This window comes from Trachemys scripta, chromosome 7 (genome assembly GCF_013100865.1).
Source record: "Trachemys scripta elegans isolate TJP31775 chromosome 7, CAS_Tse_1.0, whole genome shotgun sequence".
In the NCBI taxonomy this organism is placed as follows: Eukaryota; Metazoa; Chordata; order Testudines; family Emydidae; genus Trachemys; species Trachemys scripta.
The window spans coordinates 78,596,479-78,617,703 of record NC_048304.1 but is presented as its reverse complement, the minus strand read 5'-3'; the positions used below and the strand labels follow the sequence as shown (position 1 = coordinate 78,617,703).

At 38.2% G+C, this 21,225-nt stretch overlaps 1 protein-coding gene across 2 annotated transcripts in view; it reads right to left on the bottom strand.

Annotated features, from left to right (window-relative positions):
- The window catches only part of ARID5B (AT-rich interaction domain 5B), a 149,521-nt gene that overhangs the window by 77,861 nt on the left and 50,435 nt on the right, over positions 1-21,225 (bottom strand). Inside the window, exons 1-2 of one of the 2 annotated variants that reach the window (XM_034775914.1) lie at positions 11,320-11,411; positions 3,055-3,285 (exon numbers count right to left, since the gene is read on the bottom strand). In XM_034775914.1, coding sequence (XP_034631805.1) covers positions 3,055-3,220 — 166 coding nt within the window. In that variant the 5' untranslated portion in view covers positions 3,221-3,285; positions 11,320-11,411. Of the gene's footprint in view, positions 1-3,054; positions 3,286-11,319; positions 11,412-21,225 lie in introns of those variants that run through there. The other variant, XM_034775913.1, reaches the window with a different exon arrangement.

Here is a 21,225-nt window from a genome sequence, read left to right as displayed (position 1 = left end):
GGGAGAAAGCTTTATAGAAGAACATTTCTCTCTACTAACATGTACAGCAGCTCCTATACTGTGGTGAATGGAGTTCTTTGTCTAGGTGTTTTTGGTATCTCACTTGTTACACACACTGTATCTAACACAAGGTGCTGCAGTTCCCAGAATAAGTGTAAGATTTTACTGAGTAGCACAATAAGTAAAGTAGCTCTTGCACCCACATCAGAAACAGAATGGGTAAGAGTGTTCTCATAAGGAGCTGTGAGTGTAAAATACCCTCTTAAAGATTTTCATTTCCTTTGTAATTAATATAGATATTTTAGGAATGGGAGAAATATACATCTGTACTTTTTCCTTGGCCTTTTGCACCCTTTTCCTCACATTATCTTTCCCAGTGTAAGAAACATCCAAGGCCATCAAATTAAATGTGTCTGGATTTTTTTAACAAACACCTTTTAAGAATTTTATTCACATTTATATAATCTAGTCTCCTCCTCAGATTTGACTGATAAATACCAGTGCCTTAGCTTAGAGTAATCCATTTATCTACAGTACCACCCTGCCTCTGTTTAGATTTAGCAGTCATTACTTTACACATGTGACATCAATCTACATGATATCAGTGTAAACAGTTTGTATAACAAAGTGTTGCACATTTTATTGTCCTGCCAGAAAAAAAAAAAAAAAAGGCACTTTGTGTACTGCATGCAACCAAGATAATCTAACTGACACTATACATTTTACAACGCAGACACAGAATTATATGTAGCCCAGTTTGCAACATCCTAACACAGCAAGTCTTGCAAATTTTACCACATCATTAGTTTTGTAAATATATTTACAAAGACTGCCACTTTTTCTTTTAGTTATTTTTAAAAAACCTGCTGGTTAAATTAAACTGAATTTCAAATACACCTAATTAATTTGGGGGAAAAGATTTCTTTGGCTCCGGTTTGATAATCAGATAATTGTCTTGCAAAGGTCAAGAGAATGGCATAACTTTCAGAGGCTGAACAAAGGCACTAGCTGTAGTTCACCAAATGTGGTTCCTGTATCCCTCCAGTTCTCTGTGATTCACCTATTACTAATATTCCATGATATACTTACATTATAGATCCAACTATTTCAACAAAGCTGTAATCAAGGAATGACCCTGATTAAAATACAGTGCAGAAAAAAGATGGCACGCTCACCAAACGCCATAAAGCCTAAAATAACTTTCCTAATGTAAGAAGGAACGTCAATTAAACCCAAACTTTATATTCCTTTCTGGATATCTCAGTATAAATAAAAATGAAGAAGATGACACTATTGTGCCATTGGACGAGATTTTAAGATATTTAATTAATTTTATTTTTCCCCAATACCAACCAATATCTCAGTTCAATAGTTTAATAAAACTCTATGACATTTTATTGAAAGTGAATGACATGTAGGGCCCAATCCCTTACTCATGTAATCACGAACTTCAGTGCTGCCATTCATGGAAGAAAGAATTTCTCCCATGAGTTAATGACTGCAGGATCAGGCCCTACAAGTGGGCATCCTTTGTCTTATAATAAAGCAGTTCTGTACTGCATATATGAAACACCCAATTCCAGTCACAGAGGTGGGTTTACAGCTTCAGAGTAACAATGTCAACTTTGAAGGAAGAAGGCTCTAGCAGGTAGATGCTGGGAAACAAAACAGAGGGAAATTTTCTCCCTATTGAGATTTCCTGAAAAACGTGATTATGACCTAAATGGATAAACATAAATTGTCTTTCTAAAAGAGGCAGACGCTTTCTTGCAGAGATTTATGAATTTCATGTGTCAAAGGTATAGATGCTTAATGCTATAAACAATACTTTTTGCCATCCGCTGCAGTATTCATCCATCTGGTGCTATGGCTAATAAAATTTGATTCTGTCACCACAGGTAAGCTGTTCTGGAAATAACCCTGGACCAGTTACTGAAGTTACCCAGCATGTACATAGAGCATGTACTCTGCCACAAATTCAGCTGTGTATCCTCTGGCACTTTGGTTAATCTGACAAAAGTGTTAGTCATCTGGCAGTCTTAATGGGCCAGATCTTACAAACCTTTCTTATGGCTTGAACGTGCAAAATTCTGAGTGCCTCCTAGGAACTGCTGAGCATCTTCTGCTCCTGCTGAATCAAGGGAACAACTCACAGGAAGGATTTAGCACTTTTAGAATCAAACTCTTAGCTTCGGCAACACACCCATTGAAGTTACCATGACTGTCATTCTAGGTTTAGACCAATACATAGTGTATGGTTGCTATTTCTTCTATGCTCTGTTAGAAACAAATAGTGTGGCCCACGGGTTTGAGCACCTAGTTAGAAGTCAGGTGCTCCTGAGTTCTAGTTCTAACCTTTTTCTTTCATATGGAACAGTGAAAGCAACAGTGTGACTACAAACCTTGGGCAAGTTACTTGGTCTCCCCCTGTAAAACAGAGATGATAATAATACAATTGACTACCTCCAGGGCTGGAGTGAGGATTAATTAATGTCTGTAAAGCACTCTGTAAACTTAAAGAGCTGTAGCATGGGTAGGCATTATTATTATTATTATGAGCACTGTGATAAGAGATATGCAATAGCTGGTTTACAATGGGACACCCAGAAAGTCTTCTCTATTTTGCATTACTTAGCATGTTGCAGCAATGATTCCTTTAAAAAAAAAAACTTCATAAAACTAGAGTCCTGAAGGGAAAGCTAAAGTATAGGTTAACTGTCAAGGTAGGTAATTTCAAATCCTAACAAGTGTCCCTTTAATTTACACTGAATAATTGTGCTATGTACTCCACCCTAATAACATCAATCTTGGGTGTGATAAATAGAAGTTATAATATGGAGACTGCAAGTAGATAAAAGCCCATTACCATAGCCTTCCATCTCAGAAATAGTGAGGGGGCAGCACATTTGGTACTTAGCACTTCAAATGTAAATACTATTTCTCTTCTTTAAAGGATTCACTCTGTTATCATTTTTCACTTGGAAACATAAACTCTTAAATGGGGGAAAATGCTTTTTCTTGTCATACAAAGTAGGTAGCTGTAAAATGACTTACCAAACTCATCACATACACTTTCATTTTCTATGAGAGTTGGGTGATCAAATGTATCCCGACAGTAAAGGATTTGGGGGTTCTTGCTGATTACTGCAATGCCACCAAGGGCTAAAACGAACTGGTCTGTTAGTATTGAAGATGGCTTGTCTTGAACACGCTTTAGCATGGAACGATATCGACAGTACTGTGGATAACTGAGGATTAGCAGATTTGAATCTTCGTCATCCTCACCTGGAAGAAAAATATATAAATTACATTTAATATTACACGAGGGGTAATGCAACCCCCCCCCCCAAAAAAAACAACAAAAACCAAATAAGGGAATGTATCAGTCACTTCTGGGGCACAATCCAGCTCCATTGAAGTCAATGGCAAAAGTCTCATTGATTTAAATGGGAGCAGGATTAGGCCTCTGCCCTTCAAAGTTCTATCTTCTGTAGGAAAGTATTTTTCAAACACAGAGAGGGCCATACAATAATACAGACAATGATACATTCAGACACCTTTTTTTCTTACCGATTTAGGTCCGGACTCTAATACTGTTACTCACAATGAGTCTGACCTTACACCACTGGAATAAGATACTACTCGGCTTAAGTGAGGGTGGCAAAATCTGCCCTTCGCTATTCTGAAAGTGATCTCACATTTCATGTAGTTTGTTGTAAATGCTTTAATAGAGATATTTCATGACCATTTGTACTAAATTCCTAATATAGTCTTATTAAACTAGTCTTTACACCATTTAAAGTCTTTTTAAAGACAATTAATTGATCACTATGGATCTTCTTGCACCCTCCTTCGAAATATCTAGTATTAGCAGTGACAAGATACTGAACTAGACAGTCCATTGGTCTGATCCAGTCTGGCAATGCCTGTGATCCTAAGCAATCCCACCAGATGGAAATAACTTTCCTCACATGAACTGTAAAGGTAGTAGCTCAACAAAACACATGTATAGTACAATCAGTCAAATGAACTTCTCCATAGCTTCTTAATTGCAGATCCAAAATGGAAAACATCCAAAATTGAGCGTTTTCCATTCTGTTATGTTTTAAACAACATTAAGCATCAAGGTACCTGATTTAGAAATATCACAATAACATTTGAACATCTGGTAACCAGTGGGAAATGTAATAGCAAATGATAGAACATGTGAAGCAACAGAAAGCATTGTTATGACCTTTTCAGGCCACTACCCAGCTGTATTTCTATTCATGTTCACTTAGATCCCGCTAATCAACGTGAGGACCTATCTTTCTATGCATATCTATTGAGATGAGCTATAGTTTGTAGTTTACACTTTCTAGTCTACTGCTTCATTACTGAGTAAGCTAGCCGGTATTTCTGTCACCGACCAGATAATTAAATATTTAATCGCACTACCAGTACCCACGTAACCTTCCTTCTTCTTAAGTGAAGAGTATATTTCAAATGTTGGAAAGAACAGTAGGTGAAATCCTGGTCCCACTGAAATCAAAGGTAAAACTCCCAATGAGAGGATTTTATTCTTCATGTCTACAGGTAATGCTAATTTTGATTAAGATTCTAAAGCAGAATACAGAACTCTTTAAAAAGTATGAAATGAGTGTTTTGAGTGGTTATATGGAAAAAATATATACTAACATACTTTAGACTTTCTCCAAAACTCTACTGTTCTAGATGAAAGCATTATTTGAAAAATCAACATTAAATGTTAAGCTGAAAGTAGTAGTTTTACAACAGATTTTGAAAACAATCACTTTTCTAAGCACTGAGACTTTTCCTCTCCCCCTGAGGCAACAGAGGAAACCAAAGCCATTCCTTTGTCTACATGCATGGGTAATACCTTTTGGTACACACCATCTGAATGACTGTTCTAAGAAAGGTAGACTTATACCTTTTGGTCAGTCAGGATGTGGTCATGATCTTTTTATTTACCCCGTGAGCCTATGCAACAACATGATTGTGAAAATAGCACCTTGCTCTATGTGTCTTTTCTCTTCATTCCTAAGAGCTCCTAAATCAGGATCAGGGGTCAGAATCTTCAAGGGACAGCAAGCACATGATCTGTCCTTGAGGTATAATGAAAGTTTAATGTAGGCCTGCTCCTGCTGCTCTATCTCTTCATAGAAATATTGGTGAATTGAATCTGTTGATCAGACAGCACTTTTCTTATGCCAGGATGTGGTCAGCCTTTGTAACAAGGTGTATATAAATATGCCTCCCATAAGTCTTTGTAGCAAACCATTTGTTTCCACTAAAATGTATGATAAGTCACTACACAGAATTCTGTACGCTATTCTGGGCTTGATGAATGACATTTTAACTCAAGCTGATACCATCAATTAAAGCCAAATCACCATTTACAGAGCTGTTATTGTACATATTTGTTGCTTTAGCTATTTTTTTGCTTCTTATGCAATTCGTAAGCACATAAACAAACGTGTATGGAAAGCGAACCATGCAATAACTGTCGCCAAGAATGCTTTGTAATGCATTTTCCCTTCCCTATTCACAACAGGTTCAACAGATAAATCTAAGAATGAATAAAGAATGGATAAACTGCACATTTGTTTAGCGAAAGACAAACAGTGTTTCTAGAACAAAGATTTTCTTTCAACCACACCCACAGGAGAAAAGAAAATCGAAGTAGCTCTAACCCTAACAAAATAGGCCCCAGAGAAAAAAAAAGGAGTTTTCTTCCAACAAAATCTAGTAGGTGTCATCTGATTGCATTAGTGTATTTGGCTGTACTTGTCTGTATAAAATAATCAGAACGAATTTGCTCCTACTATAAACTGATATTTAAACTGTGATAATCACTTACCCTTAAAATAAGGAAAAATAATTTTATTTAAAAAATATTTCATTAAGATCTTATTGAACAGAAGACGTTAAATTACTGAAGCTAATTTTAGTTTCAATAAGGAGAATTGTACATAGTAAAAGATTATACCTACAGTACATTGCTTGTAAGGCTTAACTGAAATTACTCTAATCCTATGCTTATATCATAATTACATATTTAATAACCTCTTTCAATGTCAATTTTTCATTTATTTATATATTTCAAGTTCAAAACAGATTTCTGTAGAGAAATGGTAATTACAATGTGCAGTTCTACCCGTGCTTTGCAAATACTAATACTAACTATATATGTATAGATTTAATCCATATAGTTTCTTTGAAGCGGTGGGGCAGCTTTGGCATGGTCTGGCATTCATGTTGAATTGCATGTTGTTCAAGTTGTCTTTGTAAGAACTTCAGGGAACACCAAAAACAATGAATCTATGCAGCATTGACTTTCCAAATGAGTACAGCCATTTTTGATCTTTCAGATCAAAAATTACTTACAGAAAGAAAAGAGATAGACAGAAACTTGCTTTTTGTTTGCTTGTTTCAGAAACATCAGACTATAATGGTTATTGCTAACCACCATAATCTACTTCTAACATCAGTAAGCTTTTTTCTTTCTTTAGAAAGACCTTCACACCAGGATTTTATAGAGCTTGATGGAAAAAGTATGCATGTTCCTTCCTGCACCTAATTGCCTCAACTGCAAAATCTGCCAAGTATTTTGCCCTTTAGTTCTTTTAATCGTATTAGTGTGAATGCATTTTGATGCCAATAGAAACAAACATTTAAAGATTTTTGCTTAAAAGATTCCAAATATGTATTAGGCCTATGTTAGAAACACAAATTCTCCATTTCCTCCCTGAGTAGATGTAGTTATTTTTCAAAAGAAATACGAATTTGCTCTTCTCATAGGACAATGTCTAGTTTCAACCCAATTTAAGCAAAATAATGTCAATATTCACTGCTCTCACAATGATTTATGCTACCTTCTGTTACTTTATTATATTAGACATTCCTTTCTCTAAGCTTTATACTTTCACTGTGCTCCTAGCAACCAAGCGAAGGCTGAGCACCAACTTTATGTACATGGCACAACTCCAGATTTCACTGTTATTGATAATTATATTGAAGTTTCAATTTAATTGCTACTCTGTTGTGACACAGAATATTTTTCATAATAAGACATTTCTCATTTTCTGTCCATTCATTTCTGATATTACTGAAAATGGATTTTTATTCCAGAAAACATAAGCAGAACAATGATACAGATAAGAGTACATACATCTGTTACTATCATTACCAACACTGTAATGTGAAGCAAAAAAAAAATTGTGAATATAATTTCTCGGAAGGTAATTTTCCTTTCAGTCTAAGTGCTCTTAGTCATCTTACAGTTACTCAATGATTTCCTGTTCTAATTACAAGACATTATACAGAAAGACGTTTGTAAAAGGAAAATGTGCTAGTGCATAAGACTCAATAGCTTGAATTGGCTGGTAGTATTTAAAATTCCAAACTTGTGCATCAACTTTATCAATTCTCTGTTCCAGCTTTGTGCAATGTATCCTACCACAAATCTAAATATCTCCCCCAAGGCAGTTAAGTTAGCACAAATGTATACATCAAAGAGGAAAATACACTCGCAGTTAAACTGCTGAAAAAAAATATCAGTTATTTTTTTCTCACTGAAGCTGTTAAATTGGAGGCAAGCCAAGGCAAGGAGTGGAAAATATTAAAAAGTAAAAAGCTTGATTAAAAAGAGACAGAGAGATTCAGTCCTAAATCTAAATGAATATGCCACAAAGTATTTCATAAAAACATACTGTGACGTAAATTACACATCAGTATTGTACTGTTGTGGTTATTTTGAGAAATGGTTTGTACTGTAAGTCAGCTGGTAAAGCCCCACCCTTAATGATTTTGTAATTCTCTATACAGCAATCAACTGAAGCAGTCATGAAATTGCCAAGAAGGAAAACAGACAGAGCTGTAGAGTCTGTAATAAAAAAGATAATGTACTTTTAACATAACAGAACTAGAAGATTGGTTTTATTAACTAAAAAACTACTAAAAGGTCCCAGGCTTGCCATTTGTTGTGATAAATGTTAACACAGATCTTCATAAGATAAGCAATGAAAGTATTAGGGGAACTAAATAAAGTGGGACGATGCATTGGTGTATGGGTTGCAAATTGAACAAGGCAGTTATTTTGAATGCACAGCAAAAATAAAGAAAGATGCACGGCTTTGACCATCAAACTTTTTTCCTGAACAATCTGCAAAGGAAACTAGGAAGAGCACTAACACAGCTGCTTTCTTTCATTGCAGATTGTTACGAAGAAGGCCTCATGGATGACATGCCTATCTTAATTTATTTACCATTTTCTGCATACATTGTTTTGGCTACATTGCCAACAAGAAGCAGAGAATCAGTAATGGATGAAAAAGTGAGAGATTTTTAATGATAAAGAATGGACAGTGCTAGCCATGTCAATGACTGGGACTAGGGTTTTCAATGGGAGTTGAGTGTAGGGTGATCAGACAGCAAGTGTGAAAAATCGGGACGGGGATGATAGGAACCTGTACAAGAAAGACCCAAAAATCGGGACTGTCCCTATAAAATCGGGACATCTGGTCACCCTGGTTGAGTGCCTGACTCCCTTAGGAGCCTTTCAAAATCCCAGTCTGCATCCCCACAGCGAGACTGGAGTCTTAGCCCAAAGTCACTAGTTGTCACCAAGGCCAGTTAAAATGACAAGTCTCCACCTGGGGTACCTGGACCTGCAAAGTGGATGCATCCATCCACCTGATTCTCCTTTCTGATACTGTCAGTAGGTGACACAGTAGCCAGCCTGGCCCCCTATGCAAAGGTGAAGGCCCATATTTGTGCAGAAAGTGGCTATCTTACATGCATCTGCCATCTGAGAAGATGATAAAGCTTTACCCCATGAGTGCTAATGAACCACAGAGCTGCGACCCTTGAGAGAAGGACACTATCCTCCTATCTTTACCCCCCCTGTAAAATCAGTATACACGTGTATGAGAAATGGAGACACGTGTGGCTGTTTCAACAAAAACCAATGACTGTAGACCATAAAGGAAGTAAAAACAAATATACACCATGAACATGTCCACTACAATAAAATCCAAGAGCCGTAACACAGCTGTCCAACTGGCATAAACAAACTATACACGTAATTATTAAAAACAGTAGAACTGTGAGAAGGGAGAGAGAAGAAAGAGTCGGTACCTGGTGTGCAGAGTTTTAAACAGACTAACTAGGTGAATAAGGACCACCATTCCGCGCCAGCCTCTTCTACCACCATCCAGTCACAACTTCCTTGTCCATTGTCAGGTGTGTGCAACTGATGCAGTTTCAATATCAATAACATGCTAAATCTCTGAGTAGTCCAGTGGGGCATAGGACATTTCTCTTAGCCAAAGAGCCCTTGCTGGCGAGTTATTGTTGGCTGGGTTGGGAGAATTAATCAGCACCACATTGCTGTTCTTTCTGGTAGTCATAAAGTGAATGGGTGCAATAGGGACCATTTCCCTTTGTCCCAAGAAATAGCTGTAACTTCAACTTCATCACCACAGGCTTCAATCAGCTATGCTATGAGGGCGGAGCATCTTCTGCATTCTATAGCCCAGCATTCTATAGTGATCTCCCCCGCCCCACCCCACCCCAAAGAAGAGGGAGCACATTGAAGAGAACTCTTATTTTCCAGCCTAACATTTCATTTCTGCTGTCTTCATTTGTTCTTGTAAAACTACTTAGTATGCCTTGGCTAGGTAATTAATTACAACACTTTTTAAATATTAATGTTTGAATTATCGTATTTAATTCATGAAGAAATGCAAATAAAATAATTAGTTAACCCTGCTAGATGAACCTGCAAATCTTTGTTTTCAGGATTAAATAAATTTGGGTAAATTATCCACACAACAGGGATACTGCTTTGTTGACAGGACTTTTAGGAAGAAAAGGCACCCATGTTTACATGTTCCTGTTTTATGCAACTCCCCTCTGTTTGAATGCTAATACAATCAAGAACAAAGGCAATGTATTATAATATATGGAATAATGTGATTATTAATATGTTTACTAGATAATGGCAACATTAACAAGTTGTCCATTACAATCATTTCCCATGGATATTTAGCTGTCCTATTTTATTTTTAAATTGATAACTTCAAAAAGAAAAGATATATGGCCAATATACAGAATGAAATGCATACAAAATCTTTCTGGATGTGTCAGATGTTTTTCCCCCCAGAAGGAGAACAGGGGACTAATTCACAGAGTCTTATGTCGTTTCCACAACCCTTCTGTTTTCTGTAAGAACATCACCAGTTCCGAGAGTTCCTAAAATTAGTTTAACATCTGAAAGAAAGACAACACTTACAAATCTACTGGAGACAAACTACTGTTCAATCCCACGACAATGCAGTCATATAAAACCCCCAGAACTATCTAATATGTACTTAAAGCCTGGGGCTGAAGAACATTATTTTACAGCTAGTGATTTGGATCTGATCTGTTCTAGTCCTATAAGTCAAAATTGAGTATGTTGATCAATGACTGACAGTGGATCCACATAATCAAATCTTCCATAATATTTATCTTGTTAAATCATTTTGAATTCAGATAATAAATTCAATTTTTGTAGAAGATGAGAGAGATTTAATACTGAAAAAGAGAATTATCTATACAAGTTTCCAACCAGGCAGTCTCATCATTTTTTTATACCATGAACTAATATTAAGCTAATCAAAACCGCAGCTCCTGAGCTCCCATCCCTCCCGCCCCCCCAAATCTTTTGTATATCTTGGGAAGCAGGTTATGAGGTGCTTCTAGCATTTGAAGAGGACTCACTGACAAGCATAATAATATTCAGCTCTTATATACACTTTTCATTCATAGCCCTCAAAGTGCTTTACAAAGACGAGTAAATACCATTATCCCCATTATATAAATAGAGAAACTGAGAGAGGGCTTAAATAAAATGTATCCAAGGTCACAAATTCTAGTAAAATGACAGAGCCAGTAAGAGAATTCAAGGAAGAAAATCTAGTCAATGGACATTTTGCCATTGACTTGAATGGGGCCAAGATTTTCTCCCCAGTTTTTCCCAATTCCTAGTCCAATGCACTATCCACCATTCAGCTAACATGCTTCCAAGAAAGACCAAAGAAATTGGCAAAATTCACCTTGGGCATAACCAAACAACTCTATCAGGTTGTTCTTGTCTATTCCACAGGCGAATTAGGCTGAGAAAATGAGAGCTGGCTCAAAACTCTCCACACTTTCCATGTCAGACAATTGCCAGCAACTCCCTCGAAGCTCACAAATCACACACTGAGAACCAGAGTTTTCTTTCTTAAGGAAAACAAAGTCTGTTTGAAAATTATTTTCTGTGTCCTATCTCACCTTCACTTTACAGAATTATATTTTGTGTCTTCTTGGTGATCTCCTCTCTGGCCTGGGAGAGGCTATTTTCCTTCTCTCTTGTCTGATATTTTTCAGACCCTAGTTTTCATCTCCCAGTCAGTGGTTGGTAACTGCCACACAGCAGAAGCTGGGGGTGCAGAAAATTTAGCTCTTGCAAAGGGTACAGCCAAGTTCAGAAGTGGGCTCTGATGTGCTCTCCTATCACACCCCCCCCCCAAGAGATTAGAGTGGTATGACCCAACCCAAACAAAAGTGAAACTAAAGATTTGTTCTCTCTCTATTTTTAAAGCTATAGGACTAGTGTTGGGAATGGGTCAACCCAAATCCTCAAGGTGATGGATCGTTTCAGGGAATCACACACTGTGATACAAAAGGTTTTGTCATCTGTTTTATAAGACCTCTAAAGAGAATGTAGATGGGGGAAAGGGAGAGTGAAAATAGACCCAAGCAAAGGCTCGCTGTTCTCTTTAGCACATTGAATGTTCTGTAATATGGAACATTCGAGTTGTATGTACATCAGCTTTGAAAGAAATGTTTATCCTGGTTGTCTTGGTTACTGATAAGACACTTCAATTAGACTGATAATGAAAAGAATGAATAAAAAAGGGGGTAAAATATAATTTGGGAATATGACGAGGCTAAGAAGAGGAATCAAGTGACATCAAACAATCTGACTGTAATCTAAATGGACTGTAATCTAAATGTCTTTATTTTTCTGTATTTGCTTTTAAACAATCTAATGCCCTAATATGGCAGCTGCTTCAGTTTTAGCAAACAAACAGTAAAAATCCTTTTTAATAATGAAGGAAAAATAATATATTTTGCTTTAACTGAATTCAAACACCATTTCATTTTTTTCCTACCATGGGATCTGCACAGTGAACAGCCAGATAATAAGTGTTATCATTCACTCAGACATAACTGAACCAGCACTTTGTAGTTAAATGCAATTCACAAAGTGCAGTTTAACTGCACCATTTTCAACAGTCACTGAACACCATCCAACGCACCAGTGAAGCGCAGTTAAATGCAGGCCCTGATTCTGCAAACACTTAAGCAGGTGAGTAACTTTACTCATGTTAATAGTTCCATTAACTTCAATGGGACTACTCATGTGCTTAAAGTTGTACTTATGCTTTAAGTGTTTTCAAAACCGGGGCCATACATTATATTTAAAAAAATAAAAACAAAAACAAAAAAACTATGTTTTGGTCTCCTTCCATCCAGGATGCAACATAGCATCTTCATTGCCCTGCCCTGCCAAAGCAACTTTAATTTTGAGGCTGTAACTCAGTGTCATGTGGCTTAGTAGCAGGGCTTTGGGAGGAAAATGGAAAACCTAATGTTTTCAAACCATCTGTCTTTCAATGTCTAGGCATTCTGAGCATGCCCAGTGCTGTGGTATGCCCTTCACACTGTTTCTCTAGATGCTACGGTTTTGGCTACCTACCTCAAGCTGAGGAAAAGGCACATGTAAACCCTTCTCTAATGCCAAAATCAACATGTTTCTACAGAACCTCCTAAGCCAGTTATTTGATCAGTCACAACACATTTCTGCCACATCTGGGTGTCCCCAGGTACCCTGTCTTTGATGTCTGACCTGAGGAAACTGAGAAGATGAAGACCCACCTCCAGTTCCAAATTCCATTTAGAGGTCCCAAATCTTGATTAAATAGGTTATGTTGCCCTTATTCTGCCAGCTTGAAACAGTCTGTCTCTCTCTCCCGCGCGCGCGCGCGCGCACACACACACACACACAAAGAGAGATATTTATGCACCATTAGTTAAAAGGGACTGTTATCACCACCTTTTCCTATAAGGCATAATGAAGTGCCTTCACTTTCCACTACCCCCAAAAGTATGAGTCAAAAGCCTTATCTTTGTTTTTCATGCATGAGCCCTTTCACTATCATTCTGAAAAGTCAGAGGAACTTTGGCCCCCTTGAAATAGCAAGTACAGTAGCTGCCACTCTCACAAAACACGTAATGAGGGGTGGAGGGTGGAAACAGTCCAGTGATTTAAACAGTTAAGCTTTGCTCTTGACATTTATGCCCTCTTTGAAACCCTTAATGAAATTACAACCCTGTTAATTCTTGCAGGGTATAATTTATTTAGTATACATAAAAACTGCCTTTTACACGATTTACAACACACAGGCAATATCTGGCTCTGTATAAAAATAACGAGCTCACTAGAGTGATTTCTCTGACACGTGGAGAAGTGAGAATAATTACATTTTACTGAGTGTGTCTCATTACATTGATTTACCTAAGATTTTCAAAGCTGCAAAAATATTATTTTCAATTTCATTTGTTTCTAGCAATTTTCTATGAAGATGATTAGTAAAAGCTTCAGCAATCTTCATCAATATGGACCAATATTGTACCCTTCTCATGTGGACATGTGACAGAGAGATAATAGGGTCTAGTAACACCACAGTCAGGCGTTTCTTTTCTATTTAATATTTCCTTGTGTGCCAAACATAATGTAACAGACAAGTGTTAGAGAGACATGCAGGGAGGAGTATGAATAGAGAGCTTTAAAAGAGATCCTTAATAGAGACGCAGTATGCTTAATCTTCAACAACATTCAGTAGCAATTTATTTGCAGCCATTTTCTCTGTTAACCTTTCACACTAGAACAGGTAAGATAGAGCACAAGACAATTTGTCAACTGCCAAATATGAACAAAAGAACCAACTTTAAGAAGCTCCAGTATTCTTTTATATTTGTTTTGCAACATTTTAATAACTTTTTTTGGAATCCAATCAAAGAAAAGAAAAAAATCAAGCCAGGAAGCAAAAACTCTGTTAAAAATATTTTACAGATAAACTCATGTTATCCTTTGCAGCATAATTACACATTTCTGCTCTTAGAGCCCATAGTGAAAAATGCATTTAATGCTGGGAAAATGTGATTGTTTTTAAAATAAGAATAATCACACATTTCCACTTGTTAATTATTTTCTTTAATTTGTTCTGTCCATCAACCAATCTCTATGCAGCAAGTGTCTGTTATCCACTACCACCTGGGAGCGTCTCTCCTCCTTCTCCATGACTGAGTGAAAATGAAGATGAGATGGAAGCGGAACATAAATTCATAGATCATAGGGCCAGAAGGAACCATTGTGATCATCTAGTCTGACTTCATGCCCCAAGGAATGCCTTATCTTGAAGGAAAACAATAAAAAGGAGGAACAGAGGAAAAAGATAACTAACATCTGCCCTCTCTTAGATAACACTGAATACTATTTTGAGAGAAAACTAAGTGATATCCAGGAAAGAGATGAGGGAGGGGGGAAAGGTACTGGACTGGGATTCAGGAGACCTGGGTTTGATTCTCAGCTGGGCTGAAGACTCCCCCTGTGTGATCTGTGGTAAGTCACTCTGGAACACATTCTCATTTCTTTGGGGAAAGGAACTCTCCAGGCATCCACCAACAGGGTTAGGAAGGGGCAGCTCCTGCATCTGGATTCCTTCCTCTGCCAAGAAAGGGGGTGTATTGGGAGGAGCAGGGGGCATGCTGGGAGTGGGGTGGGGATGAGGTAGAGCAGATTTGTGCTACACCAATTCTCGACCATTAAAGCTTATCTTTGGTAAAAGAAGAGCCCTCAACCACATTATTAAAGGAATGTTTTTGCTGAATAAGCACAACCAGAGTGTCTGATGAGCAGGCAATGAAATACCAACAACTTGGCTGGAAATCTGATAAAGTGTTAAGAAAATTTATTAATTTTATTAAAAGTTAGAAAACTTCCTTCTAAATTTCCTTGGAAAATTTCGTGCAGGATTTCCCACGTTATTGAACATTAGTCATCCCCTGAGAGAAGTGTGATGTACAAATGGAGAGAAATAAGCACCTGACAAGTCCGCTTGGATCAAGTCCTGGTCTCATTGAAAAAACTAGCAAACCTCTCAGACTTCAATGAGACCAGGACTTGGCCCCTTCTGATTTGATTGTTAATGCCATCTTTAAGAGAAATGCAAGAATTCATGGTGAGAGAAGATGTGCAAGTGAAGAAAGAAACTGTTAGGTCAGCCCTAGAGGTAAAGACCACTGGTTAAGGGATATATGTCCTTATTGAAAGCCCATTGAAGTCAATGCAAAGACTCCCATTGACTTCAGTAGACTTTGAATCAGGCACATACTATACAATTTGCTATTCTCTAAAAATTCAGTTTTTTTGGGGTGGGAGTCTTATCAGAAAGTGTCCTTTTTCTAGACTGGAGGATGAACAGGGAGAGCTGGGATAGACTTCTTCTCCTACTCTTTAAGAACGGAGAGGTGTGCCCTTTCAAATGAGAAAGGATTCAAGGTGACAGGTATTAGCCAATCACTTCAGAAGACATGGAAAGCCTTTCAGAGATCTTTCAGGCCTCATATCCTAACTGAGGACTGATACAGTGTTACCCAGTGGCGCTGGAACACTTTCTGGAGTGGGGCTGCTGAGCTGTCCCCTTCTTACCCGTCTGTGTCCCTCACTGCCCCTGAGAGCTGGGGCCAGGAGCAGGGCCATGGCTCTGGGAGGAGGCAGCCGGGATCCTGCATGCGGGGCCAGTGGCCGGGATGCTGCTGCTGAGCAGGACTCCAGGCCAGCAGCAGAGCCCCTAGGCAGTCATGAGGCCGGCGGCCAGGACCCCGGGCGCTAAACCTGGGGGTGCTACAGCACCCCCCACACCGCTACTTCCCACGCCGCTACTTCCCACTTTACCTCTCCTCTGCAGAGCACCCTGAAACAATTTCCCGGACTGGAGGAGAGGTTGTGGTGTCTAAACAGTCTGGAATGGCCCCACATACAGGTTTCCATACATTTTATATTCTTAGGCACAGAGAAAAAAGGATTTCAGGACTGGTTATGCCTGGAGGATGGCAGGCAGCAATTGTTAATCAGAACCCACATTAGGGTGAGATTCCTTCCACTTCTTTCTCTAGTCAAGTAGTTCCTCCAAGTCTTCAGCCAGGTAGGAAGCCTCTGGTGAAATATGACCAGGAGGGCCTGGTGGACAAGTCTACTGGCAAAGTGAGCATGAAGTCATACCCTATGTATGTTGAACTCATGCAACAGTGAGGTCTGGTCTCTGGCAGAGAGGAAGGCCAAGGAATAGACAATCCTTCCAAAATACTATCTATTAACCTGAAGTGTGTTATAATAATACATAGTGCTGTCTATATTCAAACCACTTAACGGACACTAACTCATCCTCAGAGCATCTCTGTGAAGTAGGTACATAGATAAATATTTTCTTAATTTTACACGAGATAACTGAGTCAGAGTAATTTGCCTAGGCCACAAAAGGAGTCAGTGACAGAGATGAGATTAGCTCTCAACAGTTCCTGGCTCCCACTCCCACTCGGACCTCTAAACTATAACTCTTTTACACATGTAACTTCAAACGCTTGAGATAAAAGGGGGGAGAAACCATGGAAAAATACTTTTTGTGAGGGAAGCTGCCACCAATGTGCTAGGACCAATTAGAGGCCGGGAAACAACTGAGGAGAACAAATAGGCAGCTCTCAAGGGATTGGCTATCATTTGTGTGACAGAGCCGAAGAACTGAACCTTGCACTCTACTGGATCCCAAAAATGAAGCCTCACACAACTAAAGTGATACAAGATAAGCATATTCAGATTCCGCGACTATAACTTCTCCTTTACGTGTTTGCTTTAAGTAGTAGTAGGCACTTATTGTGATAGGTATGCGTTATTGCTTTAAATGGGGCATTACAAAATTCTTGCTCTTTTTTATGTAACCATGAATGTTAATGAATTTATAAGATAAGCAGCTATTTTCCACAGTTATACTGCAATCTATTTCATTTGCAGCAGATATAACATGAAACATTGTTTTAGAAGAAACAAATAGAAAACAATCTACATCAACTCTGCCTGCTTCCCAGCTGCCACTTAGACTATTGGAAATGTTGCACCAAAATTACATTCCGGGTAAGACAAATAGCAAGAACAACAGGAGTACTTGTGGCACCTTAGAGACTAACAAATTTATTAGAGCGTAAGCTTTCGTGGACTACAGCCCACGAAATGCATCCGAAGAAGTGGGCTGTAGTCCACGAAAGCTTATGCTCTAATAAATTTGTTAGTCTCTAAGGTGCCACAAGTACTCCTGTTCTTTTTGCGGATACAGACTAACACGGTTACTACTCTGAAACAAATAGCAAGGACATTTAGAGACAAAGCCGCCCTGCTATTCTTATTTCAACATTCAATGTTGTCAACTCTTGTGATTTTACTGCAAGTCCCTAGGTAGTCAGTGGGAGAGGGTTTGAAGCCCCAGCCTACTGGCATCATACGATTACCTGACAATCTCAGCACTCCCTCTCTCACTCTATTCTTTTTTTTAAAGTATGTTTCTATTCCTGGTGGTTGGGAGAACTGATTGAAAATGTGACCTCATGGAGCCGAAACCTGAAGAGCCTCCCCTCCCCACAAAACACCCCACCATTTCTTATTATTTCTAAATCTCCTGGTTTTTAAGCCACTCTCATGATTTTGGGAGGCTGACTCACGGTATTTGAATGGTGGGGGATGACAACAATGCATCACTGTCCCTCAGGCACTACAGCACACATTGCTGTCAAAGGGTCCCACAACTGCAAACAATGGTACTTAATCCTGGAACAACTATGTACCCAGAAGCAGATTGACTTGGGGGCCAGGGCCCTGACTACACCCTGAACTTGCCCTTGAAACCACGGAGTGCAGATGCACCAGCTGGTCATATAGCTTAGTAGACCAGGTATCAGTGAGTCTGCATGGTGTCTGGCTCCTACTCAGCAGTGAGGAAAATGAGGAGACTCTTCCATCATCCTCTTCCCTTCCTACCCAGCACACCAACGCAGAGAATTTTCCCAATAATCTTTGGAACCTGAGTTAAACATTTTCTTTGAAAGTTCTTTTTTTTAATATGCCTTTTTCACCATCATGCTTTTCCTAGTCAGTCCAATTTGCCCTCTGCTGCAGGTTCAGCTCAGCCTACAATCATCAATTTGTTCACGAACATTACCACAGGTTACAACACCTCAGAATGTTGCAATGCTAATTCTTCTCCTGGTCTAGATCATAAATGCAAGGTGGTTCCAATGCCCACCTCAGCTCCCCCCCACAATGCTTGCCTCCTAGAAGCCCTATTTTTCTGTAACATCCTACACATTTCAGGCTTTAATGTAATTCAGACAGGAGAGTTGATTTATGCAACTTTCATTTACATCATGGAAAACTGGTAATCTGGCTTCAGCAAAACTGGGTCCATTATTATTATTGTAAGTAGTAGCAAATATTTATTTTACGATAGTGACAAATCAGGATTAGGACCCCATTATGCTAGGTGTGTACAAACACACAATCTCTATTATGTTCCTTTTCTTATGAAAGGAGCTACATGAATATTGACACCCAAAAGATCCCCGTAGAACTGAAAAGATGTATATACAAGAGCAGTAACAGCAATGGCCCTGTGTTTCTTTATCCAGAAACTCTCCAGTCAGTGTATTTCTGACTCTTACTATGCAGTTAAGTGAACCAGGCCCCTTGAAAGAAGCGGGTGTGATGTGCCAGTCCCCATAATGTTAACTAATCACTTGTTCTGAAGTAATCATAATTTTTGCTACTATAATATTCAAGGACTAATTTTCAGTAACTGTAGCCTACACAAAACATTACTAATTTATCACAGAAAAACTATTTATGCTGTGCATTATCAATCTCAAATGGTGATGTTTAAGTATAGGTTTGATAAACTGTACACTGTGTAATGCAGCTGCTTTGCATTTTGAATCCTTTATTTATAGAACAAGTCAAATTAATAACTCAGAAATGTTGTTTCAGGCAAAGTAATGGACATACAATAAAACTATTCATTTCCTAAAAGGTCACTCTAGGAGAAGCATACATTGTTTAGAAGCGTACCAACAATGCTATTATTCCACAGAATAGTGAAAATGTATAATAAGCAGTTAGTGCATATATTTGCGTTGGAGACCCTGGGCTAATTTAAAGTACAATTTCAAGGCAATCAATCATACTCTAAAATTACTTCATTTTCCAAACTGTTTACACTTTTAAAGTTACAAATCCACTTTCTGCTATTTCAACTCACGATTTACAGCTACAGATTTAGACTGCCTTGGCTTGCTGCCAAACTCTAGTCATGAGGGAACTAATGATATGAACAGATCAGTGTTTTATAATGGAGAAAAGCGCATGTAAATTTCCAGTATGTCTGCAAGTAATCAAGGCATGCTGACTATAAATGAGGCAGTCTGAAATTTATTTTAGGAGAAATATCTTAAAGCTTCACTTTTTATCTTGGCCAAAAAAAAAAAAAAAAAAAAAAATCTCTTAAAAGGAACTTCAAGATTACTCAAAATTATTCTAAGTAAACTGTTATACAAACAATATGTTAAAGAATAGTACAATAGCTAATTTCCTTTAGTGGGTCTATCTTAAACTGATCATATCCTTATCATGGCAAGCTGGAACATTAAATTCTCTAGTTCATGGAATCAAAACACAAGAGTGCTTCATATTACATTTTACAAAAATGAGCCATTCCCTACAAACAAGGTCAGATTTCTGGAATGCCAGAGGTCTACATGTAAGTGGGCTGGGGAGGAGGGGAGGATCCATTTATTCCTCGCTCTAAAAATAGTGGGAAACTCTACTAGCAATTTAAATGTGTTTTAGTAGCCAAAACACTTGAAAGAAAACATGAAGTCCCTCGGGCGATGATACCTAAATTAAATATGATCTTTATTGTTTCATTACAGTGGTGTAGCCAAATAATGACTTTGTGTTATTGTACAAATAATGCAGGATCCTCATTTTCTAGTGGAAATAATTACTCTATTCTATCATATTCTGCTTGCCGTCAAAATGTCCTCCTTTGTTGTCACTGGGCTGTGGCTCCATATTAGGCTTAGAGCTGGATTTAGCAAAGGTCGTTTCTTCAAAAGCCAAAGCAAGCAGGCATATTCTAACCAAACAGTGGCTTTAAGAGTGAAGCTAGAAATATTCTGACATGAAATTCAATCCACTACGATGGATATTTCTGTTATAGCTTTATTACATGCCTAACCTCAATAGTATAATTGTATGGAGCCAGAAACAATAAGCTGGCATTGCTTTGTTATAGCATCCAATAGATTAAAGATACCTGTAATCATAAATCAACATACTTATTTGACATACCGTCATGAACTAGAAAATACAAGAAAAAATAAAATAAACTAGCTACATGAGAATCTCATTTTGCTTTCTGGGGACTAAAGCTTTTTACTGGCATTGATTCCCAGCAACATTATGGTTGGCAAAGCCTTTCTCCTTTCTAGGTAAAATATCAAGCACAAATATAAACTATTTCAGTGCCAAAGATTAAAAGGCAATTTCTCCATTAAGAGTTCACTTGTAGACTTTCAATACAATGGTCTGTGCTATATAAAGGAATCCCACAACTCTAGATTATAATGGATACGTTTGCATTACAATGGCTCAGGAATTTTCAACATGACTAGGGTAACTCAGTTTTGGAAGGTGGGCTTGGAATTGGAGAGGGCCTGATCCAAGCCCATTGAAGTCAACGGGAAGACTCATTCTGCGGTCTTTGGATCAGACTCAGAATACCTAGCAGCACTATTGACATTCAAAGTAATGTTTGTGGTTTTGGAGGGATATGTGTCAAGACCCTCCTTGCCTCAGAACTGGGGTCAATCTGAGTATTTTTTCCCAGGCTTGTGAAATATTTTGCAACTAACCTGCCCCTTACCCCCCCCAAAAATAATATAGCACCTCCTGGCCAACCTTTCTCTGACTCTCGTCCACTATACTTACGCCCCACTATGCATTAATGTGAAGGAGCAATACAGTTTTAT